The sequence below is a fragment of the Falco biarmicus genome, chromosome 15 (genome assembly GCF_023638135.1).
Source record: "Falco biarmicus isolate bFalBia1 chromosome 15, bFalBia1.pri, whole genome shotgun sequence".
NCBI classification, from domain to species: domain Eukaryota; kingdom Metazoa; phylum Chordata; class Aves; order Falconiformes; family Falconidae; genus Falco; species Falco biarmicus.
This window is the reverse complement of record NC_079302.1, coordinates 10,907,932-10,926,599: the sequence shown is the minus strand read 5'-3', so window position 1 is coordinate 10,926,599 and position 18,668 is coordinate 10,907,932. Positions and strand designations below refer to the sequence as shown.

The following is an 18,668-nucleotide window of genomic DNA, read 5'->3' as shown; positions in this document are numbered from 1 at the left end:
TTCTCAAAATTGTCAAGATCTTGTACAAAGTGATGAAATTAATACTGTTTTTTATTTTCTTCTCTAGGTGTGCTTCACCCAGGAAGCGTAGCTAGGGCTGAAATACAGAAGACCTTCTGAATATGTAAGATTCTTTTGTCCACTTCTAAGAAGATTTGAATTGTGATGAACCCTGATATAAATTCATTATAGCTGTGTCACCCCTTGGTTTCCAAATACTACAGTGCTTGCGTGATACTTACGGTGTTTGAATACTGGGAAGTTGTCATTGATGTCGGTTAAAGTGATAATGACTGTAGCTGTGCTTGAATCCCCAGAAGACCCTGGAGCGTCTTTTGCTTTAACAATAATTTCATATGTTGATTGATTCTCTCTGTCTAAATCAGCCCTTGTCGTAGAAATCACACCTTTGAAAAATAATGTTGAATATTATTAGATTTTGCAGCATGTCTAACATCTCTTAATTTTAACAGCAAATTTTTGTGTTACGCCACACATTCAGCTTTAAGTAGCATTTTTACAGTGGTATTTTTCTAAGGCTAGAAATGTTACAAGTCTTTCTACACGATGAAATATTTGGAAGATATTGTACTATACTTTCCTTTAAACTGAACTTTGCTGCTTAGAAGCAGTCTAACAATGCCTAAACTTAGTCATTACAGCATCTAGGGAGTTTGTTTGAACACCTCTTTATCTGAGCTATTTTGCTCCAGAGGAGTAGTAAGGTTACAAGAGATACTGACATTCTTTTTAAAAGTAGGCAAAATTTAAACAAGAAAGTTTAGGAAGGCAAAGGGTTGAGTTACTGATTATTGAATGCTGCTTCAGAATTTATGTATTTCCTTTTCATGTTTGGTCAAAGGAATGGTATCTGTGCTAAACTGAAAACACGAACTTATATTGGTTCCTAGTCAGTCTCTTAATCAGTGGGGGAAAAAAAAAAGACCTTTTATCTTCTCATTTAGTTGATGGCACCTGATACCCCGAGTTTATTACTTCATTTCCAGAGGCGAACAGTGGCATTGTGTGAGTGTGAATGAAAAATATTTTCTAAATTATGGTTAAAATTATATTTTGAATTATTATCCCTCTTGTGAGAATGAAAACCCTTAAAACTGTTTTCTACAAAGTGTAAGGACACTTGTGTATCTGACCTACCAGAGTCATCAACTGTGAAGTATTCGTCTCCTTTAATGACTTGGTAGGTAACTGTGGCATGACCAGTAACTGTTGGGTCATCAGCATCTACAGCTGTCACTTTGGTGACTGAGGTTCCTACAAAAAGATTTTCAAACACCATATTTAGTATAAATTCTGTTTATTAATAAGAGACATGAAGGGAAATGAGTGATGGAATAACGTACCTACTGGTGACATTTCTGGGACAGATCCATTGAATACTTTTTGTACAAACACAGGGGCATTGTCATTAATGTCATAAACCTTGATAATGAATTTAGATGGAGGTTCCAGTGACTGGTTGTTTCTTCTGTCAATAATGAGAGCTGTCAGCTCATACTCTGCTTTCTTTTCTCTGTCTAGCCTCTCAAATGCATATACATCACCACTGGTTTCTTCCACTTTAAAAATAGTGTTGGCATATTCACCTTCAATAATATACTTAGCGTTGTTGTTCCTTACACTTGATGTGATCTAGAAGGAAAGTATATTTCAAAGAGATAAAAGTGGGCTTTGGCATCCAGATGCAACACGAAAGATACACACAATCAGGACTTCTTCAGACTCAGTTTGAAACCAGGATAACCACCAAGACTTTTGATGTCAGCTGAAGTATTACTGAGCAAACAGCACCACAGCAGCTACAGCTATGCAGGGTTAAAGGATGAAACTTGCATCCAGACTGAAGCTTGCTTGCTTATATATCAAGAAGCAATTTCTTTTTAGATCATACCTCACATTTCCTAAAGACATAAACTGTTCATGCAGTTAACACATACAAATCATTAACCTCATTATGTATGAAATAGCAGACACTACCACATTCAATTTGAGCTACTCTTGTTGGCGAGTAACCTTCTGAACTTAGCAGAGATTTTGCTTAGATTTCACAGAAATACAGAATCATATCTATGTTCACAGCTACTGACATTATTCAACATCAGTCTCTATTGCTTAGCATTTAGCAGAATTCCTGCCAGAGCTGACAGCTTCCTTGTGTGGAGTCACATGCAGTTTTTTGACAGTCAGTCTTTAGGCTAATGCTATGACAGTAAGATTAAATTTCCACCCCATAGGTTTTACAATTAAAGATTATATGCAATGAAAAAGGGTTGGGAAAAGGAAAGAACATCAATCAATTTTAAAATGTAATTTAATCCAATCCCGAATGGTTTTGCACATTATTTAATCTGCAGATAATCTAATGAATCTTCCTTTTCTATACCTTCACCCATCTAAGGACACTTGTAGAAGGTTTAAACCACAATTTTTCCATGCGCTATGTCAGCATTCTTATTTCAGCAAGCTATTTATCAACAATTGCTGGGTTTGATCAAGAATTTCTAGTCTTTTGTTACTGATGTTATCATAAATTGCAACTGTTTGGTATTCAGGATTTGATTTATCCTGCAGTTGTCATTTACTGTTTTCTATTTTGAAATGTGTCATTAAAATTTTCTTCCCTCATTCCACATAATTAATCATGCTTCTGGCTGTGGTGCTGCTGAAGAACGGTTTACAGATCTGGAGGCATAACATGAGAAATACCTCACCCTTGTCTCAAAGATAGTATAGTCTGTGTCTTCTTTCTCAATTTTTATTTACTTATTCAGTGTAAAAGGTATAGACTGCCAAGACTGCCTTTTCTAAAACTGGGGATGAACATACAAAGGAAAGCATCCAAGGTCGTGAAAGATAAAATCAAAATGTATCAGCATATTCCTGCAGCTGTCACTCAGTTCTGCCACGCTGCTGCTGTGGCCTTTTTTAAAGGGTTTATCAAGTGTTCAATCCTGCAAATGCAATGCACTGAACACAGCCATTGCAAAAGCAATCAGAAGCATTCCACTGTTGAAAGTCCACAGAGCACACACAGTACAAAGTGAATTACTCTTATTTAGGACAGCTCGAGGAATAGAAGCATTCTCCTCAATCTGCTACTGAATTGGTCTGAAATGAAACAGAGATACCCTGTGTTAGCTGAGAGTACCCTATAGCCTCTTTTCTCTCTCTTGTGCTTTCTGCCAGTGAGCAGCACTGATCCAGAAAGGTCTGTTTCACTTTACTGAGACAGCCTTGACAGATGCTGATTGTTGTACATGGGAGGAAAACGTACAACTGCATTTATCTGAAAAATGTCAAAGTAGTTCAATTTGAAAGACTAGATTGGAAGAACTTTGTCTGGGTGATATGCAGTTAATCATAGGATTTTATGAGCGCTGCCCTGAAGAAAATGAGTTTGCAAGCAGGTCAATGCTCATTATTATTTTTAAAAGTTATTTTCTTTCACTTTGTGCAAGAAATTTTTTAATTGTGTAACAGTATTCATAAACATAACACTTTTGTATCCAAGCTGAGAGTTGTAAGGTGTATGTTTTTTAATGCATATGTTTTTATCAGATGATCTCCTAGGTTTTTGAAAGGATCTTGAGCTACAGAAAAATATTGACATACATAAGCTGCCAGACTTCCTTCCTAACTGTGCACCTGCATGCAATGCAATTGTTTCTGCACTGTGGATACTCCATACTTGCCATTCGCTAGAATTTATTTATATTCTTCAAAAGAGTAAGAATCCCTTTGACATTATTCTTGATTTACCCTGGGTCCACATTCTTGAGATTTTAACATGAGATTCTATTCTGCCTAGACTGCAAACAAGTAATATTTTTCAAGATACTAATTTGCTGTCTGCATTTCTAATTATTCATTGCTAACAGACTGCCATTTACCTTGCCAACATGGTGTGGTAATGGTGTATCTATTTCTTCTTTGATATGCATTTGGTTCCATATCCAGTCTCTTTTCAGTCGTTTATGACTGGCATTGTTTGAAGAAAAGTTTTGGTTTGTTTTCTGACTTTCTTTGTCAGCAAATGCTGGAGCCAAGAACAATGAGAAAAGTAGGATAAGGTGGTTCATCTTCTTCTGTAGCCTAGAAAGTAATATAAAATATTAAAACTATAAATAACAACAGAATCAAATTAATCAGAGAGAGCAGACATAGAAGTGCAAATGGACTTTCCTTCTACAGGAAAGTCTAATTGCTTTCTGTATTTGTTTTCATTTGTCTGAGCATCAAAATTTGAAATATTGGGCTGCTTCCTTCCATGAAATGGTTTTAACTAGGTGACAACTGTAAACCCCAACAAAAATATTTTAATGAAATAAAAAAATGTGCAAGTTTTGAAAGCTAGCATAAAAGCCATTATCCATTTGAGCTACTGTAGTTATTCTGAAGAGAAGATTGAGTAGTGAAGGTTACCCATTGGGCATTGCGGGAAGCACAGTCTGGCTGCAGAGCATAGCTCATGGGGAGACCAGCCTTGGGAAGCAACACCAAAGCTGAGCCAGGTCAAAGTTTATGTTAACTTGAAATGAAATGTTCCAGCTTGATGAACCGAAATGCAATGTTTTTACTTTCCCTGGCACAAAATATACTGTAGTCAATATCTTCATATGGAAAATATTGACTTAAAATGAAATCTGGGTTTTTTTGGTGGAAAAAATGATTCATGTGAAATTTTCAATCAATTCCAAGTACAATTTAGCAAATTATCTTGCTCAGAGAGCTCATTTATTGATTCAGTTTCTTGTCTTTTGAAATGTTTGAAGAGGCATGTAAAGTTTGTTCATCCCCTGTTCTCAGATTTTGCCATCTACAAAATGATCATTTGTGAAATTATTCTCAGGTTAAACTATATTTTTGCATCATATGTTAATATTAGCAAACTTGAGGCCTGACTTTCATATCAGATTGAGAAGTTATTTTCATGTAGCAAAGCTGATTCATTTTTGTGCTAAATTTCCCCTTCCCAATATAAAGGACTGTCAGGAAACTTTTAACACTCAAATAATCAGACTTTAAATTACACATAAATCACTTTCCATTAGCTTTTAGGAGCTGTCAGCATGCACATCAAAAATAAAACTGCTAATTGTGACAGAGAAGTTAACATCACGCAGGTTGCTAGATGCGAGATTAAATTAATATTTTCGGCAGGAAGGTGTTGAGATGTTTCCAAAATTACTCTTTGGTAACTAGGCAATCAGTGTTATCCCGTGGTGCAGCATCATTGTCAGTAAAAACATTTTATTTGCCGTAAAATTTTGCTTTCCTGTACTTCTCTTCTGCATTGTTGTACATAAGCTGAGGAACATTCCTTCTTTACGATTGTGCAGGAAATGACTAAGGTGGCTTTGAAGTTGCTTTTTAATAGCTCAGCTGTGTTTTATACAGTTCTGTGGAGTCATATGAAACTGAATCAATTTAGCTATTTTTTTGTAGTCTATGCACTTTGGCTCTGAATATTTTTAGAAAAATAAGTAAGATTTAGTTGTTTTACTGTGCTTTATTTGTGTACATGAACATTCTACAATTGGAAACTGGACACCATTGATAGGATTCTGTTGCGATCGCTTAAGTCTGTCTTTTATTCATAAAATTACAAAACATGATAACCAAAAGAAAATAGTTGGTTAACAGCGACTAGTACAGGCTGTAGTTTTGGAAAAAAACAGGCCATAGTGTTTAAATGTCATTTTCTCTTGTTGCTGTGGTACAGTGGAGATCTGCTGTACTGCTGTGGTGGAGATTACTTGGGAAAACCGAGGACAATACTGGCCACTTCAGTTGCCCATTCATTTCACTGGAAGTGACACATCTACAAACATCCTTGCAGAAAGCATTTTTAAACTGAAATAGTCAAATCTCCACTAAAGCATACTGGTCTCAGTGAAATCTACTTTGTAAAGAGAAATTTTGTGTCTTCCCAGAAATATTTTCCCAGTATTTGCCTCTCTGTTTCTTAATGCTCAGTTCAGATTCAGCCATGCCCTCTGCCAGACTCCTCAGGGTACTTCTCTTGGTGTTGCTGAGGGCGATTACCAGTAGGTGATTACCAGTAACAGCAACTCTGGGCCTTTGGCATCCTCATACAGGGACACTGCTTATCAGAAACTGAAGGCTCAAATTCATAACGAGTGTGTGGTTATCTGTGTAGGAGCTCTGGGACTAGGTAATATCCTGATGATTCTGATGGATCCATGCAGCAAATGCAAACTCTCCTTTGAAGTAGGTGGCCTGTTCGTGTTTCACACCGTTCAGGCCTTGTTGGAAGCATGGCGGTTAATACAGGAAGCACTAGACAGAATCTTTTTAAATATATGCACATTTCAGCTGAAGCTTAAGCTACCCCTTCCACTCAGCAGATCCATCTTTATTTTCTTAGATTTTAAGGTGGCTTGACTTCCTTTAACTCCTCATTAATGGATTCCTTGTTAATACTCATCCAGCCTCCTTTGTAAGTTAGTGGTTCCTTTGTGAGCAGTTTGGTGGAGTTTGGTCTGCCCTCTGGTATGCACTGTATGTCAAACACAGATGGAGATAAAGAGCCTTTTGCAAAAAAATGACTTCTACTTTGTCTCTAGCATCTTTCAAAGTTTCTCGTTTTGGTAGAAGTAACACGAGCACACGAGCACTTTGCACGCTGTCTTTTCTAGGGACATTTGATGGGCATTGCTCTATAGGACAGGCTGAGTCTGAAAAGACTGTCTCTGTGATACCGTGCAAGTTTTCCATTTGGCAGCTGGAAGTCCTCTGCTGTTGAATACATAGCTGAATTCATCACAATATTTAAGACTACCCTTCTTCGGTAGCACATGCAGACGCTTCAGAAGCAGGACCCTGCCGAGTAGTGACTGGGTAAGGGGACTGTCCTGGTGTGAAGGCCATGTTGAATGGATGTTAGCTCTTGACAAGCTGTACTAAATGCTCTCTCTTTTTCTGGCCATGATAGTTTTCCTTTCCATCAGACCTCATTTGAAATGCCAGAGATAGCAGCAGAAGAGAGATATTCCCATGCCTGAGCAGGGGAGTGTGTTCCCATGGAGTCAGAAGCAAGCGAGTTTCTGAGGGGTGACAGTTGGATGATGTGCAGTGATTGGCTTTTCATTTCTTCTTATGTCTGCTGTGGCAGCCAGGACTGAGAAAAGGGAATAAGATGCACCCTTTCAAATAATGACCCTGTGGCCACATGCTTCTGCAGAAGGAAATGGCAGAGCATGCCCTGCCACGTGTGGCTCTCCCTGGCAGGCTGCCATGCGGCCCCAGCACTAGTCTACCTTCACATACAGTCTCCACTTACCCCTCTGTCTCTAACTGATTAGACCAATAATTCAGACTTTTTTTTCAATTTAAGCAGGGACTATAAATGTTCCTTAAAGTTAGCAGGGTAATGGTTTATTCAAGTAGTTAAGTTTCTTGCTTTGCTCTTAAATTTTCTTTCAGCAAATGATGGGTTTCCCACCAACATTATTCATTTTATGCGTTGAATTATTTTAGCAAATAACTCTTGGTCTGCAGGGTGCTGTAGACAGTTTGAGAAATTCTGGTATTCAAACTGATTTATGAGACACATGACTCATAAGGTATAGTTTCTTCTTGCAGATTGGGAGTAATTACTAAACAAATGTCAGGCGGAGATACAGACAATACTGTACTAATTAAAAATTTGCATTTTACAAGGTGTTTTGGTAAGGAATCAACTGTAAGGTCAATGAGCAGCCAGTATAAATAAAGTCTCCATGTAATGAAAACACATTTGATGAAATATTCTTGTGAACATTTGTGGTTTTTTCCGTGGTAGGTATTTGCCTCTTATCTGGTTTACTTCTCACTCTAAAATTCTTTATTAATGCTTGTATGAGGTTAGGTTAGTTGACAAAGAAATCTGTTCTATGCTTGCTTGTTAAATAGATGTTAAACCAGGTTTCTAAACTTTGGTAAATGAGGAGACAGTTGTAGCTGAAATGATGTATTTTTCTGGTTGATTGGACTAAAATCTTATGCTAGACTTTGAGAATTTTTCAGCATCTGAAAAACAGCTATAGTACTAGAAATAGTGATAACGAACATCCTAAGAGAGAAATTTGCTTGAAGTGGCTATCATTCACCAGAAAAGAAATATATTTAAAAAGGTTTGTGTCCATATTGTTTAGATAATTTGCATACCTGATTGTCAGAAAAGCTGGAAATGAAATTATTGTTGATGATTGAGCTGGAAACTTGATTATTTTTTCTTACAGTGTCATGGCTGAAATCTGAACAATGTAAATGAAAATTAAAAACCCCATGCAAAAATGAGAGTTTAATCAAAGCAGAAAATATCAACAACATTACTAGTAAATCGATACTATAGGACATAATCTATTCCATTCCACAGTACTGGCAATTTTGCTATTTCTGGTTTTTAATCAAACCTTAGCTGTCGTGCCTGCAGCCATGTAAATGTAGGGAATACTAAATATCTGAAATACTGTATTCAGTCAACTGGGAGAAAAATGGAGCTTGAAGGAGGGCTTTTGCTCAGCTTAAGCTGCCCTTGCTGTGGGTGGGGGCCCTGGCCCTGTGGTGTCTTGGGGAGTGGGGTGTCAGGATGGGTGTGTGCCCATGGGCACGCGCAGGCTGGGCTAAAAGAGAAAGAAAATTAAGAAAGAATTCTTCACAAAAGCTTTTTCAGGAAAGTTGACTTTAGATAGCTTTAGTTTAGTTTAATAAGTATTTTCTGATTCTGTTTCCCCCTCGTTGCACCCCTTCCCAATATTCCTAAGGAGCTGTGTGCAAAAAATAATGTTGAATTTGCAGTGTATTAAATCCTACAATATACAGCGGAGAACCCTTCAAAATTTTTTTCAGATGCAAGAAAATTACTTTGATACATCATCTAAACACCTCCAAAATTACTATGCTCAATGAAGCCATGATAGATACAGAGCGGAATCTGACCTAGTGTCAAGTATCAAAACGACCCTGAACAACCCTGCCATACAGAATCCATTTTTAACATTAATTTCTCATTTATATGATGTTTAAGACCGAAGGTAAATGTGTGAATGCAGTCAGCATTAAGAAATGGAAAGGTAATATACCAAACACAGGAGGGGGATAAATTACCTTTTTCTTTGCAATGCTTGTAGTTTTGGTAAGCAAGCAAAACATCATTAAAAGAGAATAGTCCTAGCAATACTTAACACTGCCTGTCAGGGGCCTTTAATGGCTGCACAAACATGAATTGATAAAGCCTCCTCATTCCTGTGTGAAGTACTGCAGCTAGGTAAAAAGCAATATCCCTTTCAAAAGGTACCTTTGAAGCACAGAGGACTTCAGTGTGTTTGTCATCTCCTGACAGTGGACCAGGGTCAGGAGTAACAAGTCTCAGATTTTGTCCTCCCAGTTTGTCTCGTAATTACACAACATTGCTCTAACCAGCTGCTAACAAACCCAGAGAAACATGGCAGCAAAGCAATCACACAGGTGTAATTGTTACCTTCACTCCAGTGTCTGCTTGGCATCGAAGCTGCAAAACTGTGATCCTCTGTCGCTCCTTTGAGCTTACAATGGGAGCAGAGTTGGGGGCACGTAAATGAGTACAGTGAGAATGGGAACTAGGGTAGGTCTTCAAACTTTAGTAACATCACTGAAAAAACCGAAGTAAATTGTGCAATGTTTGACTTGGAGCAATCATTTTTTTGTTGCATTTTCAGATACAATTTATTTCGGGTGGTTACTCAGTGTTTCTCTTGTTTCTTATTAAACCTGTCTTGTCACATGTTCTCAGCAGTGTACAATGATTCATTTAAAAATAGGCTTTTCCTGAGAACATTGCGGTGCTTTTTCATTTCCAGATTATTGAGCTGATTTAAACAGACCTAGTGCCTATCTGGTATTATATTTTTGATTGTCCTTATGTTGATTTTATGCATCTGAGAAGTGGTTTCCACTGATGACTAAACAGTCTGGAGTGCAAATGCCTACCTGAAAACTGACTATAAAATGACTTCTTATATGCGTGATAGTATCTTTGAGTAAATAGCCACTTTGATGACTAAACAGACTGAAGAGCAAATGCCTGCCTGAAAACTGATTATAAAATGACATTTTATACTTGTGATAGTACCTTTGAATGAATAACCACTTCAGCAATATCTTAACTAAACTTGCTACTTCAAAAATCCCCCATGTCACTCAGTATTGTGAGAGCCCTCTTGTGTGCATTTGGTCCTATTCAGTTCTTGGTGTTGATGCTGCAGCACTGTGCATCAATATTGCTGAGGACATAATTCAGCATTTCTGATTTTGTCTCTGGTTTTGGCTTCTCATATTTTTTCCAGGAAAAAGAGACTAATTCTAATCTGGAAGTTCTTTGTCATTTCAGGTTTGAGTTTTTGGTAGGTCTGGGGAAAATGTATTAATGATTTTATTCCCCTGTTTGTTCAACTCACCCAAAAATTCCCTCCTGGATGATACAAAATACAACTTCGTCTCATGGGTGGATGAAGTCCTCAGCCAGGACAGATGACTCTTTCAGCAGTAAAGAAATTTGGCTATAAAGATCTATAAATACCATGTATATGTTAAAGATTCACTGCCTGGTGGAAAGCAGGTAGCAAAATTGGTCTCCCGGTCCTTCTACCTCAGATACAGAACTGGCTAAAATGGTGGAGGCAAGCACCGTTTTGGTGCTTTTTTTTTTTTTTTTTTTTTTTTTTTAAGAAATAAAGCCACCCTCCAGGCTAGTTGAGTGAGAGCTTGTGTACTGAGGACAGTTGAGCAGGAATGATGAGATCTACCTGAATGTCCCCCCAGAGCTTCCTGACTCCCCTGCTTGCATTTTAGCAAGTGACTTGCTGATTCCAGGACTAAAGTGCTGCAGTAAATATCGAGAGAAGGGTGTATGAAAAGGCTGAGTATGAACGAAAAATAAGAAATATATGGTCTAAGAAGACATTTGCTGTAAACAGAATGATTTTAGAGGAGTGAGGAAGAAGGTTCTAAGAGGTTGCAAAGGTCTTTGTTCCTTGCGAAGAAGCTTTTATGGAAAAGGGATGTGTAGATTTGCAGTTTGTTTGCTAGAAGTCTCCTCATCTGAAAGAGAAGCAGGATGAGTCAGGTGCAGGATCTGATCTTGTACCAGTGAATTCTCCTGACTTTACTGTAGTTTGTTTTACATCAGTGATGTGCCTAATAATATGTTAGCTGTAGATTAATAAAAATAGAAATATTGGCATGAGTGGGGAAAGACTAATCTATAGCAAGCTTTGCTCATTTTAATCTATGAATAGTGCAGTACTACAGATGCAGTCAGCCATCATAGTAGGCCAGAAATATCGTGCTTTGTGCTCTTGTCCATCTTTGCTCTGAATTGCTTTGAATCTGACCCGTTATATACAGGCATGACCTGTGGGACAACCAGAGAAATAATTTTGTTGGTGGTGCTACTTCAGCTCTGTTCCTTACAACACAAACCTCCAAAGGTATCCTGATAACTGCATCAGTAGACTCATAACATTTACTATCTCTTAGCTGGGTGTGCAAGATACAATCATGACCTCACTTTGGCTCACAAAAAATCCTTTGCTGCTGAATGCTGGTTTATTTGAGAGAATTCAGAGGCAAGTCTTTGGGACGGTCAAGCACCAAGGCCCAAAATCTCAAAGGTAGGAGGACATTTACAGATGTTGCAGGGGTGAAGCTAACAACTGACTGACAGAAAATTTGTTCTTGTCTTTTGATGACAGTTGCCAAATGCTGTTGAAATCTGAGCTATTTTGGGGGGGTTAGCTGCATTAAGTACAGCCTTTCTGTTCTGAAGTGAGCTAATAAGATGGGTAGGATAAACTCTGCATGCATAGTTTGGAACTGCAAACATTTTCCCCTATTAATTCTTTGTCCAAAATACAAAGCTAAGAGGAAAATATGTCCCATCAGATTAATTACTGATAAAGACAGATGCTGAAAAAAGTGATGAAGTACCAGTGTTACAGACAGGCAAAGAACTTGTTCCCATCCTTGTATCCAAAAATTTGTTTCAGGGATGATACAGCAGTCAGGGTCTCATTGACTTTGAGGAATGATTGAGTCTCTGCCACTCTCAGTGGTGTATTTATGTGGCTGTAGATCCAGCTTTTTTCTTGCTTGCTTGAGCCAATTTCCTTTTGCTTAGCCCAAACTATGGTTGGTTTGGTAGGAGAGGCACAGTGCAGGTGTCTCAGCACTGAGCCTCCCTTGTCCCCTGCACTTCCCACACTTAGATAATGTTGTTTGATTTTTGGAGAGTGGGGGTTTGGGTGAGCAGAGGACAAGGAAATCCTCCAAAAATTATTTGGCTTATCCCAGTGCAGAGGTGGAACGGTGTGGGTATATTAGAGATGTTTGTGATCACTAGAAAGATTTCTCAGGCATCTCTAAACAGAAGCTTTGTTTCCTGCAACAAATTGTAGGCACATTTCAGAATTTATCTGTTTTGATACTGCCCCCTGGTTAGCTCTGCTGTACACAGAGATTAGCTGAAGCTGTCACTGAATGTTTAAGAATTTGGCCAAGCTGAAACAAAATAAGGTACACTATGACAATTATAGAGCTTCTTCCACTTCCTCTTTGTTTCCAGATAAAGCCTTAATATCAGAGAGGCTTCCTAGCACAGAGCTGCAACCGAGTGGCTTTGATTAAGGAAAAGTACCCATCCTTTGAGGAACTGCAGGTAATAAATATGATTTTTATTTTTTAAAAAAGTACAGTGTAGTTGTGTTTACAGCAGATAAGATTTTTTTGACATTTACCTTCAACAAAAGCTCAAGAGCAAAAGTATCTGTCTTGAACACAAGCATCATGCACAGGTCGCAGTAATTGATATTTATTGCGCTAATGGTAATCTGAACCAGAGAAACCATGTTTAGCTGGCTGTGTGTTCCAGTTCTTTTGTCCAGGTTATTCTACTGGGTAACTGAATGCATTAGTATTTCCTCTGAAAATTAATTTTGTGGCAGATAAAGAAAACATGTACATATACATAAATATCTTGTTTTCTGGCTGGGCAAGAGGCTGAAAAACCAGGGTGTGTCTGGATATATTTTGTTTGGTAATTACTATTTTTCTCCTTTTTTAAAATGTCTAACTCAAATGTCAGTTCATTCTTCTCTGTTTCCTGCCCTTACTCAGCTAGACTTCCAAACCAGGCTTAATTAACTTTAAGACCTTTTCTGCCCACCCCTAGAGTTAGTCTTTTCCTGCAACATTTCCATTGTTATAATCTCCATGTGTTGTGAGATGATACGACATTATTACTGCTCTTATGAATTTACAACAAGCTTTTCAGTGTTTTTACTTACAGCTTAGCTCTTGTCAGGAAAATCTCTTGTTCAAATCAAAATAACACTAGGGAAGCACATTTCCAGCTTACAGTACTGATAAAGGGAAGCTGGAAGGCCTGAAAATTCAGGCCTCAGACGCAGGGGATCTTAAATAGATGAGGAAAGCTGTTGTAAATTTTGTGACTTATTTTAGAGCTAGACATTTTTCTGCATGGATTTGATTCCATGTGGGAGTGACTGTGATTTAACACAGTGTTTTGTGGTGTTTTGCTCCAGTATCTATGCACTGGCTTAAGCAGGTCATTAGTCTGATGAATTTTACAACCCCAGCCCAGAGGCGATGATTGCAGCCATAGTAGGTGCTAGTTCAACATGTAAGATGTGACTCCAGGAGCGACCCTGTTTCAAGGCAGGCCATGCTTTTGTTTACAATGTGGTAAGAAAGAAGTCTTTGTGGCAGTGATAAAAGTGAGAGCTGGGGGCTTTCAGCTGTCTGGCCTGGGGTCGCATCTGCTCACAGGTCTTCTTAAGCCAGCACCCAGGATCTAGGCTGGTGGCTGCTGCTGCTGCCCTGCTGGGGCACAGCGCTGTGAGCATTGGGGAGCAGCCTGCATCCCCCCCAGGAGCTGATGGATTTAAAGTAACCTGGCTGTTTGGGAAGTTCTTATTCACATCAATGCTGCACTTGTGGGTTTGCTGCCTGAATCCCGAACACAGCTGGAGATACTTCTTAAGCTGAGGTGGGAATTTTTTTTCTCCTTCGTTAGTGGCTGTGTAAGTGGAACATTTAGTTCTCTCACAGCTCATATTTTAATCATGGCCACTGAAAACTCCTTTCTTGTGCGAATAAAGGCTTCCTCTTCATTTAAAGAAGCCCAAGATCAATCCATATAAGGCAGGTAATACAGCTCACCATCTCACAGCAGGAAAATGATGCAACGTATTCCAAAGAGAAATGTGCCCCTTTCTTCCTGTTTGAAACTTAGGTCGTCTCCAAGTGCAATTACTGGAAGATTCAGTATCTATTCTAATCCTAAACTTTTACCAAGGCTGCTGCTGGCAAATCTGTTGTACAAAGCAAATGTGTTAAATGGCGCAACAGATGATAGGTCTCCACACCAGTTTTGTCTTGTCCAGTTCACGTTGTTGTCCTTGTAAAATGAACCCATTCCAAAAATCATTCCTGCTTTTTCTGCTGTCTGCTTTCTGCCCTTGCTTCTTAATTTCCGTACTGGATACGTGCTTTAGGTGGCGTGCATTGCTAATCTGGGCGATACTAAAATGTGCATAGTGTAGCAGTATTTGTTTATGTTTTAATGACAGTCGAAAAAGCTAAATGAACAGTTCTGAGCAAACAGACAGTATATACTATTTCATTGTAGGTTTGGGTTCCTAGTTCAGGTGGTGAAGAGTTTGATACCTTATTAGTAGTATTGATTGGTTGGTCTAATGCTAACATGAATAATCAGGTTCTCTTGCATACAGATCATATATATCTGAAAGACTATGGCAATAAAAGCCAGTGAGATAATACAAATCTCTGAATTCAGGTGTAGGATTGGAGGTGGAGGGAGGGAGTATCCTACAAAAAGAATGGAGAAGCTAACCTAAAACTGTGTGCCAGTGGAATGTTCTGCCGATGAAGCTGAACCTACCACAGGAACAATTCCCATCAATGGCAGGATTTCCTATCATTTGCATGAGAGCAACATTAGCCCCTTAGTCTCCTCAAGTGGTATGTTATAAGGTAGACTTCGCACTCCTAGAGGATTTCCAGATCAGAAATTCATATCAGATAGCATCATAAAAGGAAGGGGAAAAGGAAGGCTGATCCTACCAAAGCATTAGAAATGTGGACAAAGACAGGAGAAGGAATTCAACTGTATCCTCCAGACATACTGTGGAAGTGGAATTTCCCTTCACACTGTCATACACAATAAGGACAAGGGCATGTGTGTGCTGCAGATAACCCACCTTGTGCCCTGTGAACTTTGCCAGGTGTCAGGAGGACCAATCCAGATGTTGCTGGTGGGCTTGGGAAAGAGAGAAGGATGCAGAGAAATGGATGACTTCAGTGAGGGCAAAGCCAGACAGGCCACTGCTAATTTGTGGAGACTGATAGTAGGCTTGTTAAAATAGAAACAGGGGGCTCTTTCTCCTAAAGATTTTGCAGAGGATGGTGGTGAAACCACTGACAGAAACAGGAGGGTTTTGATGACATGTAGGCTGACTCTCTGAAAACTGACCTCTCCGAATTTTGAAAAATGCAGAATTTGAAACACTTCTGCTTTTGGTCTACCTCTAACTATGGTGGTGCTCTGTAATTCCTTGCCTTTCAGATAACAGTGTTAGGGCTGGCCTTTTGGAAAGGTCTCTGTACAATTTCTGCAGTGTGTCCTAGGTACCATGCTTGCCTTTTCTCTAAAATATTAGTCATTTTTCACTATAAGTTCTGGATCCTTTCATGGATGATACCATGTAACATTTTCACATGGGGCTCCCAATCTTTTGTAAAACAATTTTGCTGTCTCACACCAAAATACCTGTCTGGAGAAAAGTCTGCCCGAGTGTCCATCCTTGTGCTTGACCCTTTCTGGTTTCCTGGTTGTAAATCTTTACTTGGATATATTCAGAGTACCAAAACTGAAGTGTAGGCAGTGTGAATACCTGCAATGGATTGCTAAGTTTCCTCTCTGCCCTTCCCCTGTCTTTGTCCAGCCCTGGGAAACACAGCTCTTGAACTGTTCCAGTTCCTGTGACCATCTGTGGGCTTTAACTAGCACCTGGGGGGCTGGGCCCCAAGTCTTCTCACTGCCTGCCCAACAGATGTGTATGGCAGCATATGCACAAAACAGACTCATGGCACAAATAACATCCATCTCAGAAGTATGTTACAGAGAGAACTTACTTCAAATATTCAGCAAAATCCTATGTTGAAAATATAGCTAGTCTCACGTGTATTGACAGATTTGAAATTCAGGTCAAGATGAGTGAAGCTCAGGTTCTCATGGAATGAAAGGGCTAATTCGTATTTTCACACTGAACTGTAAACATGTTCTTCACAATTTTTTATTCCTTTTTTATATTTCAAGATCAGACTTATTGCAGAATTTAGGAGGTAGGTGGCACGTGAGTTGGTGAGAGACGTGCATTCATGTTGCACATCATTATTCCCAGCATTAGTCGTGTTGGTGGGATCCCTGGGTTTGCAGTGGCCTCTGTACGTGGGCTGAGGACAGGCCCTGAAGCCAGATGCCTGTAAGTTTCTTGGCAGCAAAAATGGCAGCTCCTGATCATGACACCAGAGTGGTGTTTGCTTTGTGTTTGTGGTGGAAACATACCTGCATAGACCCTTCAAATGGAGTAGGGTGCCGAACTGAAATCCACAGGTGGATCAAGCAGACTCTCACCATGAATTAAGCTGGTATCCAGCTCTGGGTTTGCTAAGGTCTGTTCTCCTAGTTCAGATTCCGATGAGCTCTTCAAAGGCATGGGTGAGGAATTGTTGTACCTTAGTGGTTATGAGCTGGGCATCTCTCCATTCTAGCAAATCTCTGATTTACACAAATAATCACTGCCTGCTGTGTTCTAGGGTGGAAGGGAAGCCAGTCATGTCAGGGCTAAACTTTGAGGGATTTTTGATTTCTAAACCCATAAGGATAACAAAAGGAAAGATACTTGTTTTTTTAAAAAAATACACCAAAATGTTTTCATGGCTGACAAATTTCTCATAAAGACAGAGAACCTCTTATTTTATTCTTGGCACTAACATTTGAACATCTTTATTAAACTTCTAGGACCTGAGCAAAAACTGGAGTTATGAACGCATGACAAAAATAACCATGAAGATTTCTTACAGAAAGCTCAGCTGCTAGAAATGATCAGTTACCTCTATGCTGCGAACCTGTGCTTTTTAAGAAAAGATAAAGGATTAGATGGCCTGATTTAAGCCTGTAGTTTTTTTGATATGTGCCCTGGCAATAAAAAAGAATTTTAGAAAAGTTTTTCTATTTTCCATTTGAAATATCAATTGAAGTAATCGATTTACATATGCACAGTGAAGTTCTTTGTTCCCTAAGTGCTATAAATCAGAGGAGCTTCTAAACCATGCCCAGTGAGTTTTACCTAGATCCTGTTTGCAGTTTCACTCAGCAGAGGCAGGATATGAAGCAAACCTGACAACAAACCTGTTTGTTAACTGTTTGGGTGGAACTGTCTCTGCCTAAGCTGCTGTTTCATGGCATAATTTCAGTGCTAGCATTTGTTTTAAAATGTTTAAGAAACAGTTTTATGATCTTATGTTAAAGAGCAAAACTTCGGCAAATACTTCTTGTTACAATGCAGTGCAGCTGTAGCAGGCATAACGAATAAAGCCCAGGTTTGTGGACAAAGCAGGAATGATTTGTTAATTGAGTTTATCTTTTCCTTTCAAATTCATTTGTTTTATTGTTTGTAACTTCACATTCTTCTCTCTAGTATACTGTATTATTCTAAGGCTTTCATATGCTAAATTAATTCGGTGTCCTTTTCTCCTGTTAGTCACCCTTTATTTAAGGATAAAAAGTAACTCCTGGAGATACCACAGATAAATTACAAGTCAGCTTTTCTGTGATTTGTTTCTGTTATATTGGTTGTTGTTACAAATCACAAATTAACCTAAGATGAGAAGCTTTTGTAAATCATTGGAGTATCTTTGCCTTTGACTAATTTTTCCTTCTACATAAACATCTATAATACCGTATGCTTTTACAAATTATATAATGTTTTCTAATCAGTGGAGGCAGGGACACATTGATTAACTATACCTTTGTTAACTGCAGTAGCAACCAACTTTTAATGCTTTTGGTAGCTAAGAATGGAACAGATTTTCTCACGGAAATTAATCTTCTTCCATATCTGTTTCCCTTGCATTTCTTTCCTTCCTTTATCTTTATTACAGCATGACAACCAGCACAGTAAGGTACTGTGCACACTGACAGACCCACTATTGCAGAATAGACTTCTCACAAAAAAAGCAGTATCTATTCATCTCTTATGCATAAGTACTTTGTCTCTGCAAGCCGTACAGCAAACTTATTAGCTCGGGGACTTGCTACACTATCTTTAGGATAAGATAAAGCCTTTTCAGCCAACTTTATGTATCAAGCCACTGCTTGTAAAATACCTTGTCAGAATAAGTTGCTCTTTTTGAACCACAGAGATCAAGAAACTTTTAAAATAAGAATCGCTGGTCATTTAGAACAGGGGCTGTAAAACCTGGTATTCCAGAGTTAGGATGCTAAAGTACCTGGGGCACTTTAAATTTGAGATTTAGGGGACCTAGTCACTGATGTGTTTATG

At 38.7% G+C, this 18,668-nt stretch overlaps 1 protein-coding gene and 1 long non-coding RNA gene across 6 annotated transcripts in view; one reads left to right on the top strand and one right to left on the bottom strand.

Moving 5' to 3' along the window:
• Positions 1-18,668, top strand: part of LOC130159201 (uncharacterized) — a 182,815-nt gene that overhangs the window by 97,473 nt on the left and 66,674 nt on the right. The window contains exons 4-5 of one of the 2 annotated variants that reach the window (XR_008825657.1): positions 68-124; positions 12,626-18,153. This is a non-coding gene — a long non-coding RNA (uncharacterized LOC130159201). Of the gene's footprint in view, positions 1-67; positions 125-12,625; positions 18,154-18,668 lie in introns of those variants that run through there. The other variant, XR_008825658.1, reaches the window with a different exon arrangement.
• Positions 1-18,668, bottom strand: part of CDH5 (cadherin 5) — a 28,794-nt gene that overhangs the window by 9,266 nt on the left and 860 nt on the right. Inside the window, exons 1-6 of one of the 4 annotated variants that reach the window (XM_056360543.1) lie at positions 9,506-9,630; positions 8,191-8,279; positions 3,912-4,113; positions 1,365-1,653; positions 1,159-1,275; positions 243-407 (exon numbers count right to left, since the gene is read on the bottom strand). In XM_056360543.1, the coding sequence (XP_056216518.1) occupies positions 243-407; positions 1,159-1,275; positions 1,365-1,653; positions 3,912-4,100 (760 nt within the window). In that variant the 5' untranslated portion in view covers positions 4,101-4,113; positions 8,191-8,279; positions 9,506-9,630. Of the gene's footprint in view, positions 1-242; positions 408-1,158; positions 1,276-1,364; positions 1,654-3,911; positions 4,114-8,190; positions 8,280-9,505; positions 9,631-18,668 lie in introns of those variants that run through there. The other 3 variants (XM_056360542.1, XM_056360545.1, XM_056360541.1) reach the window with 3 other exon arrangements.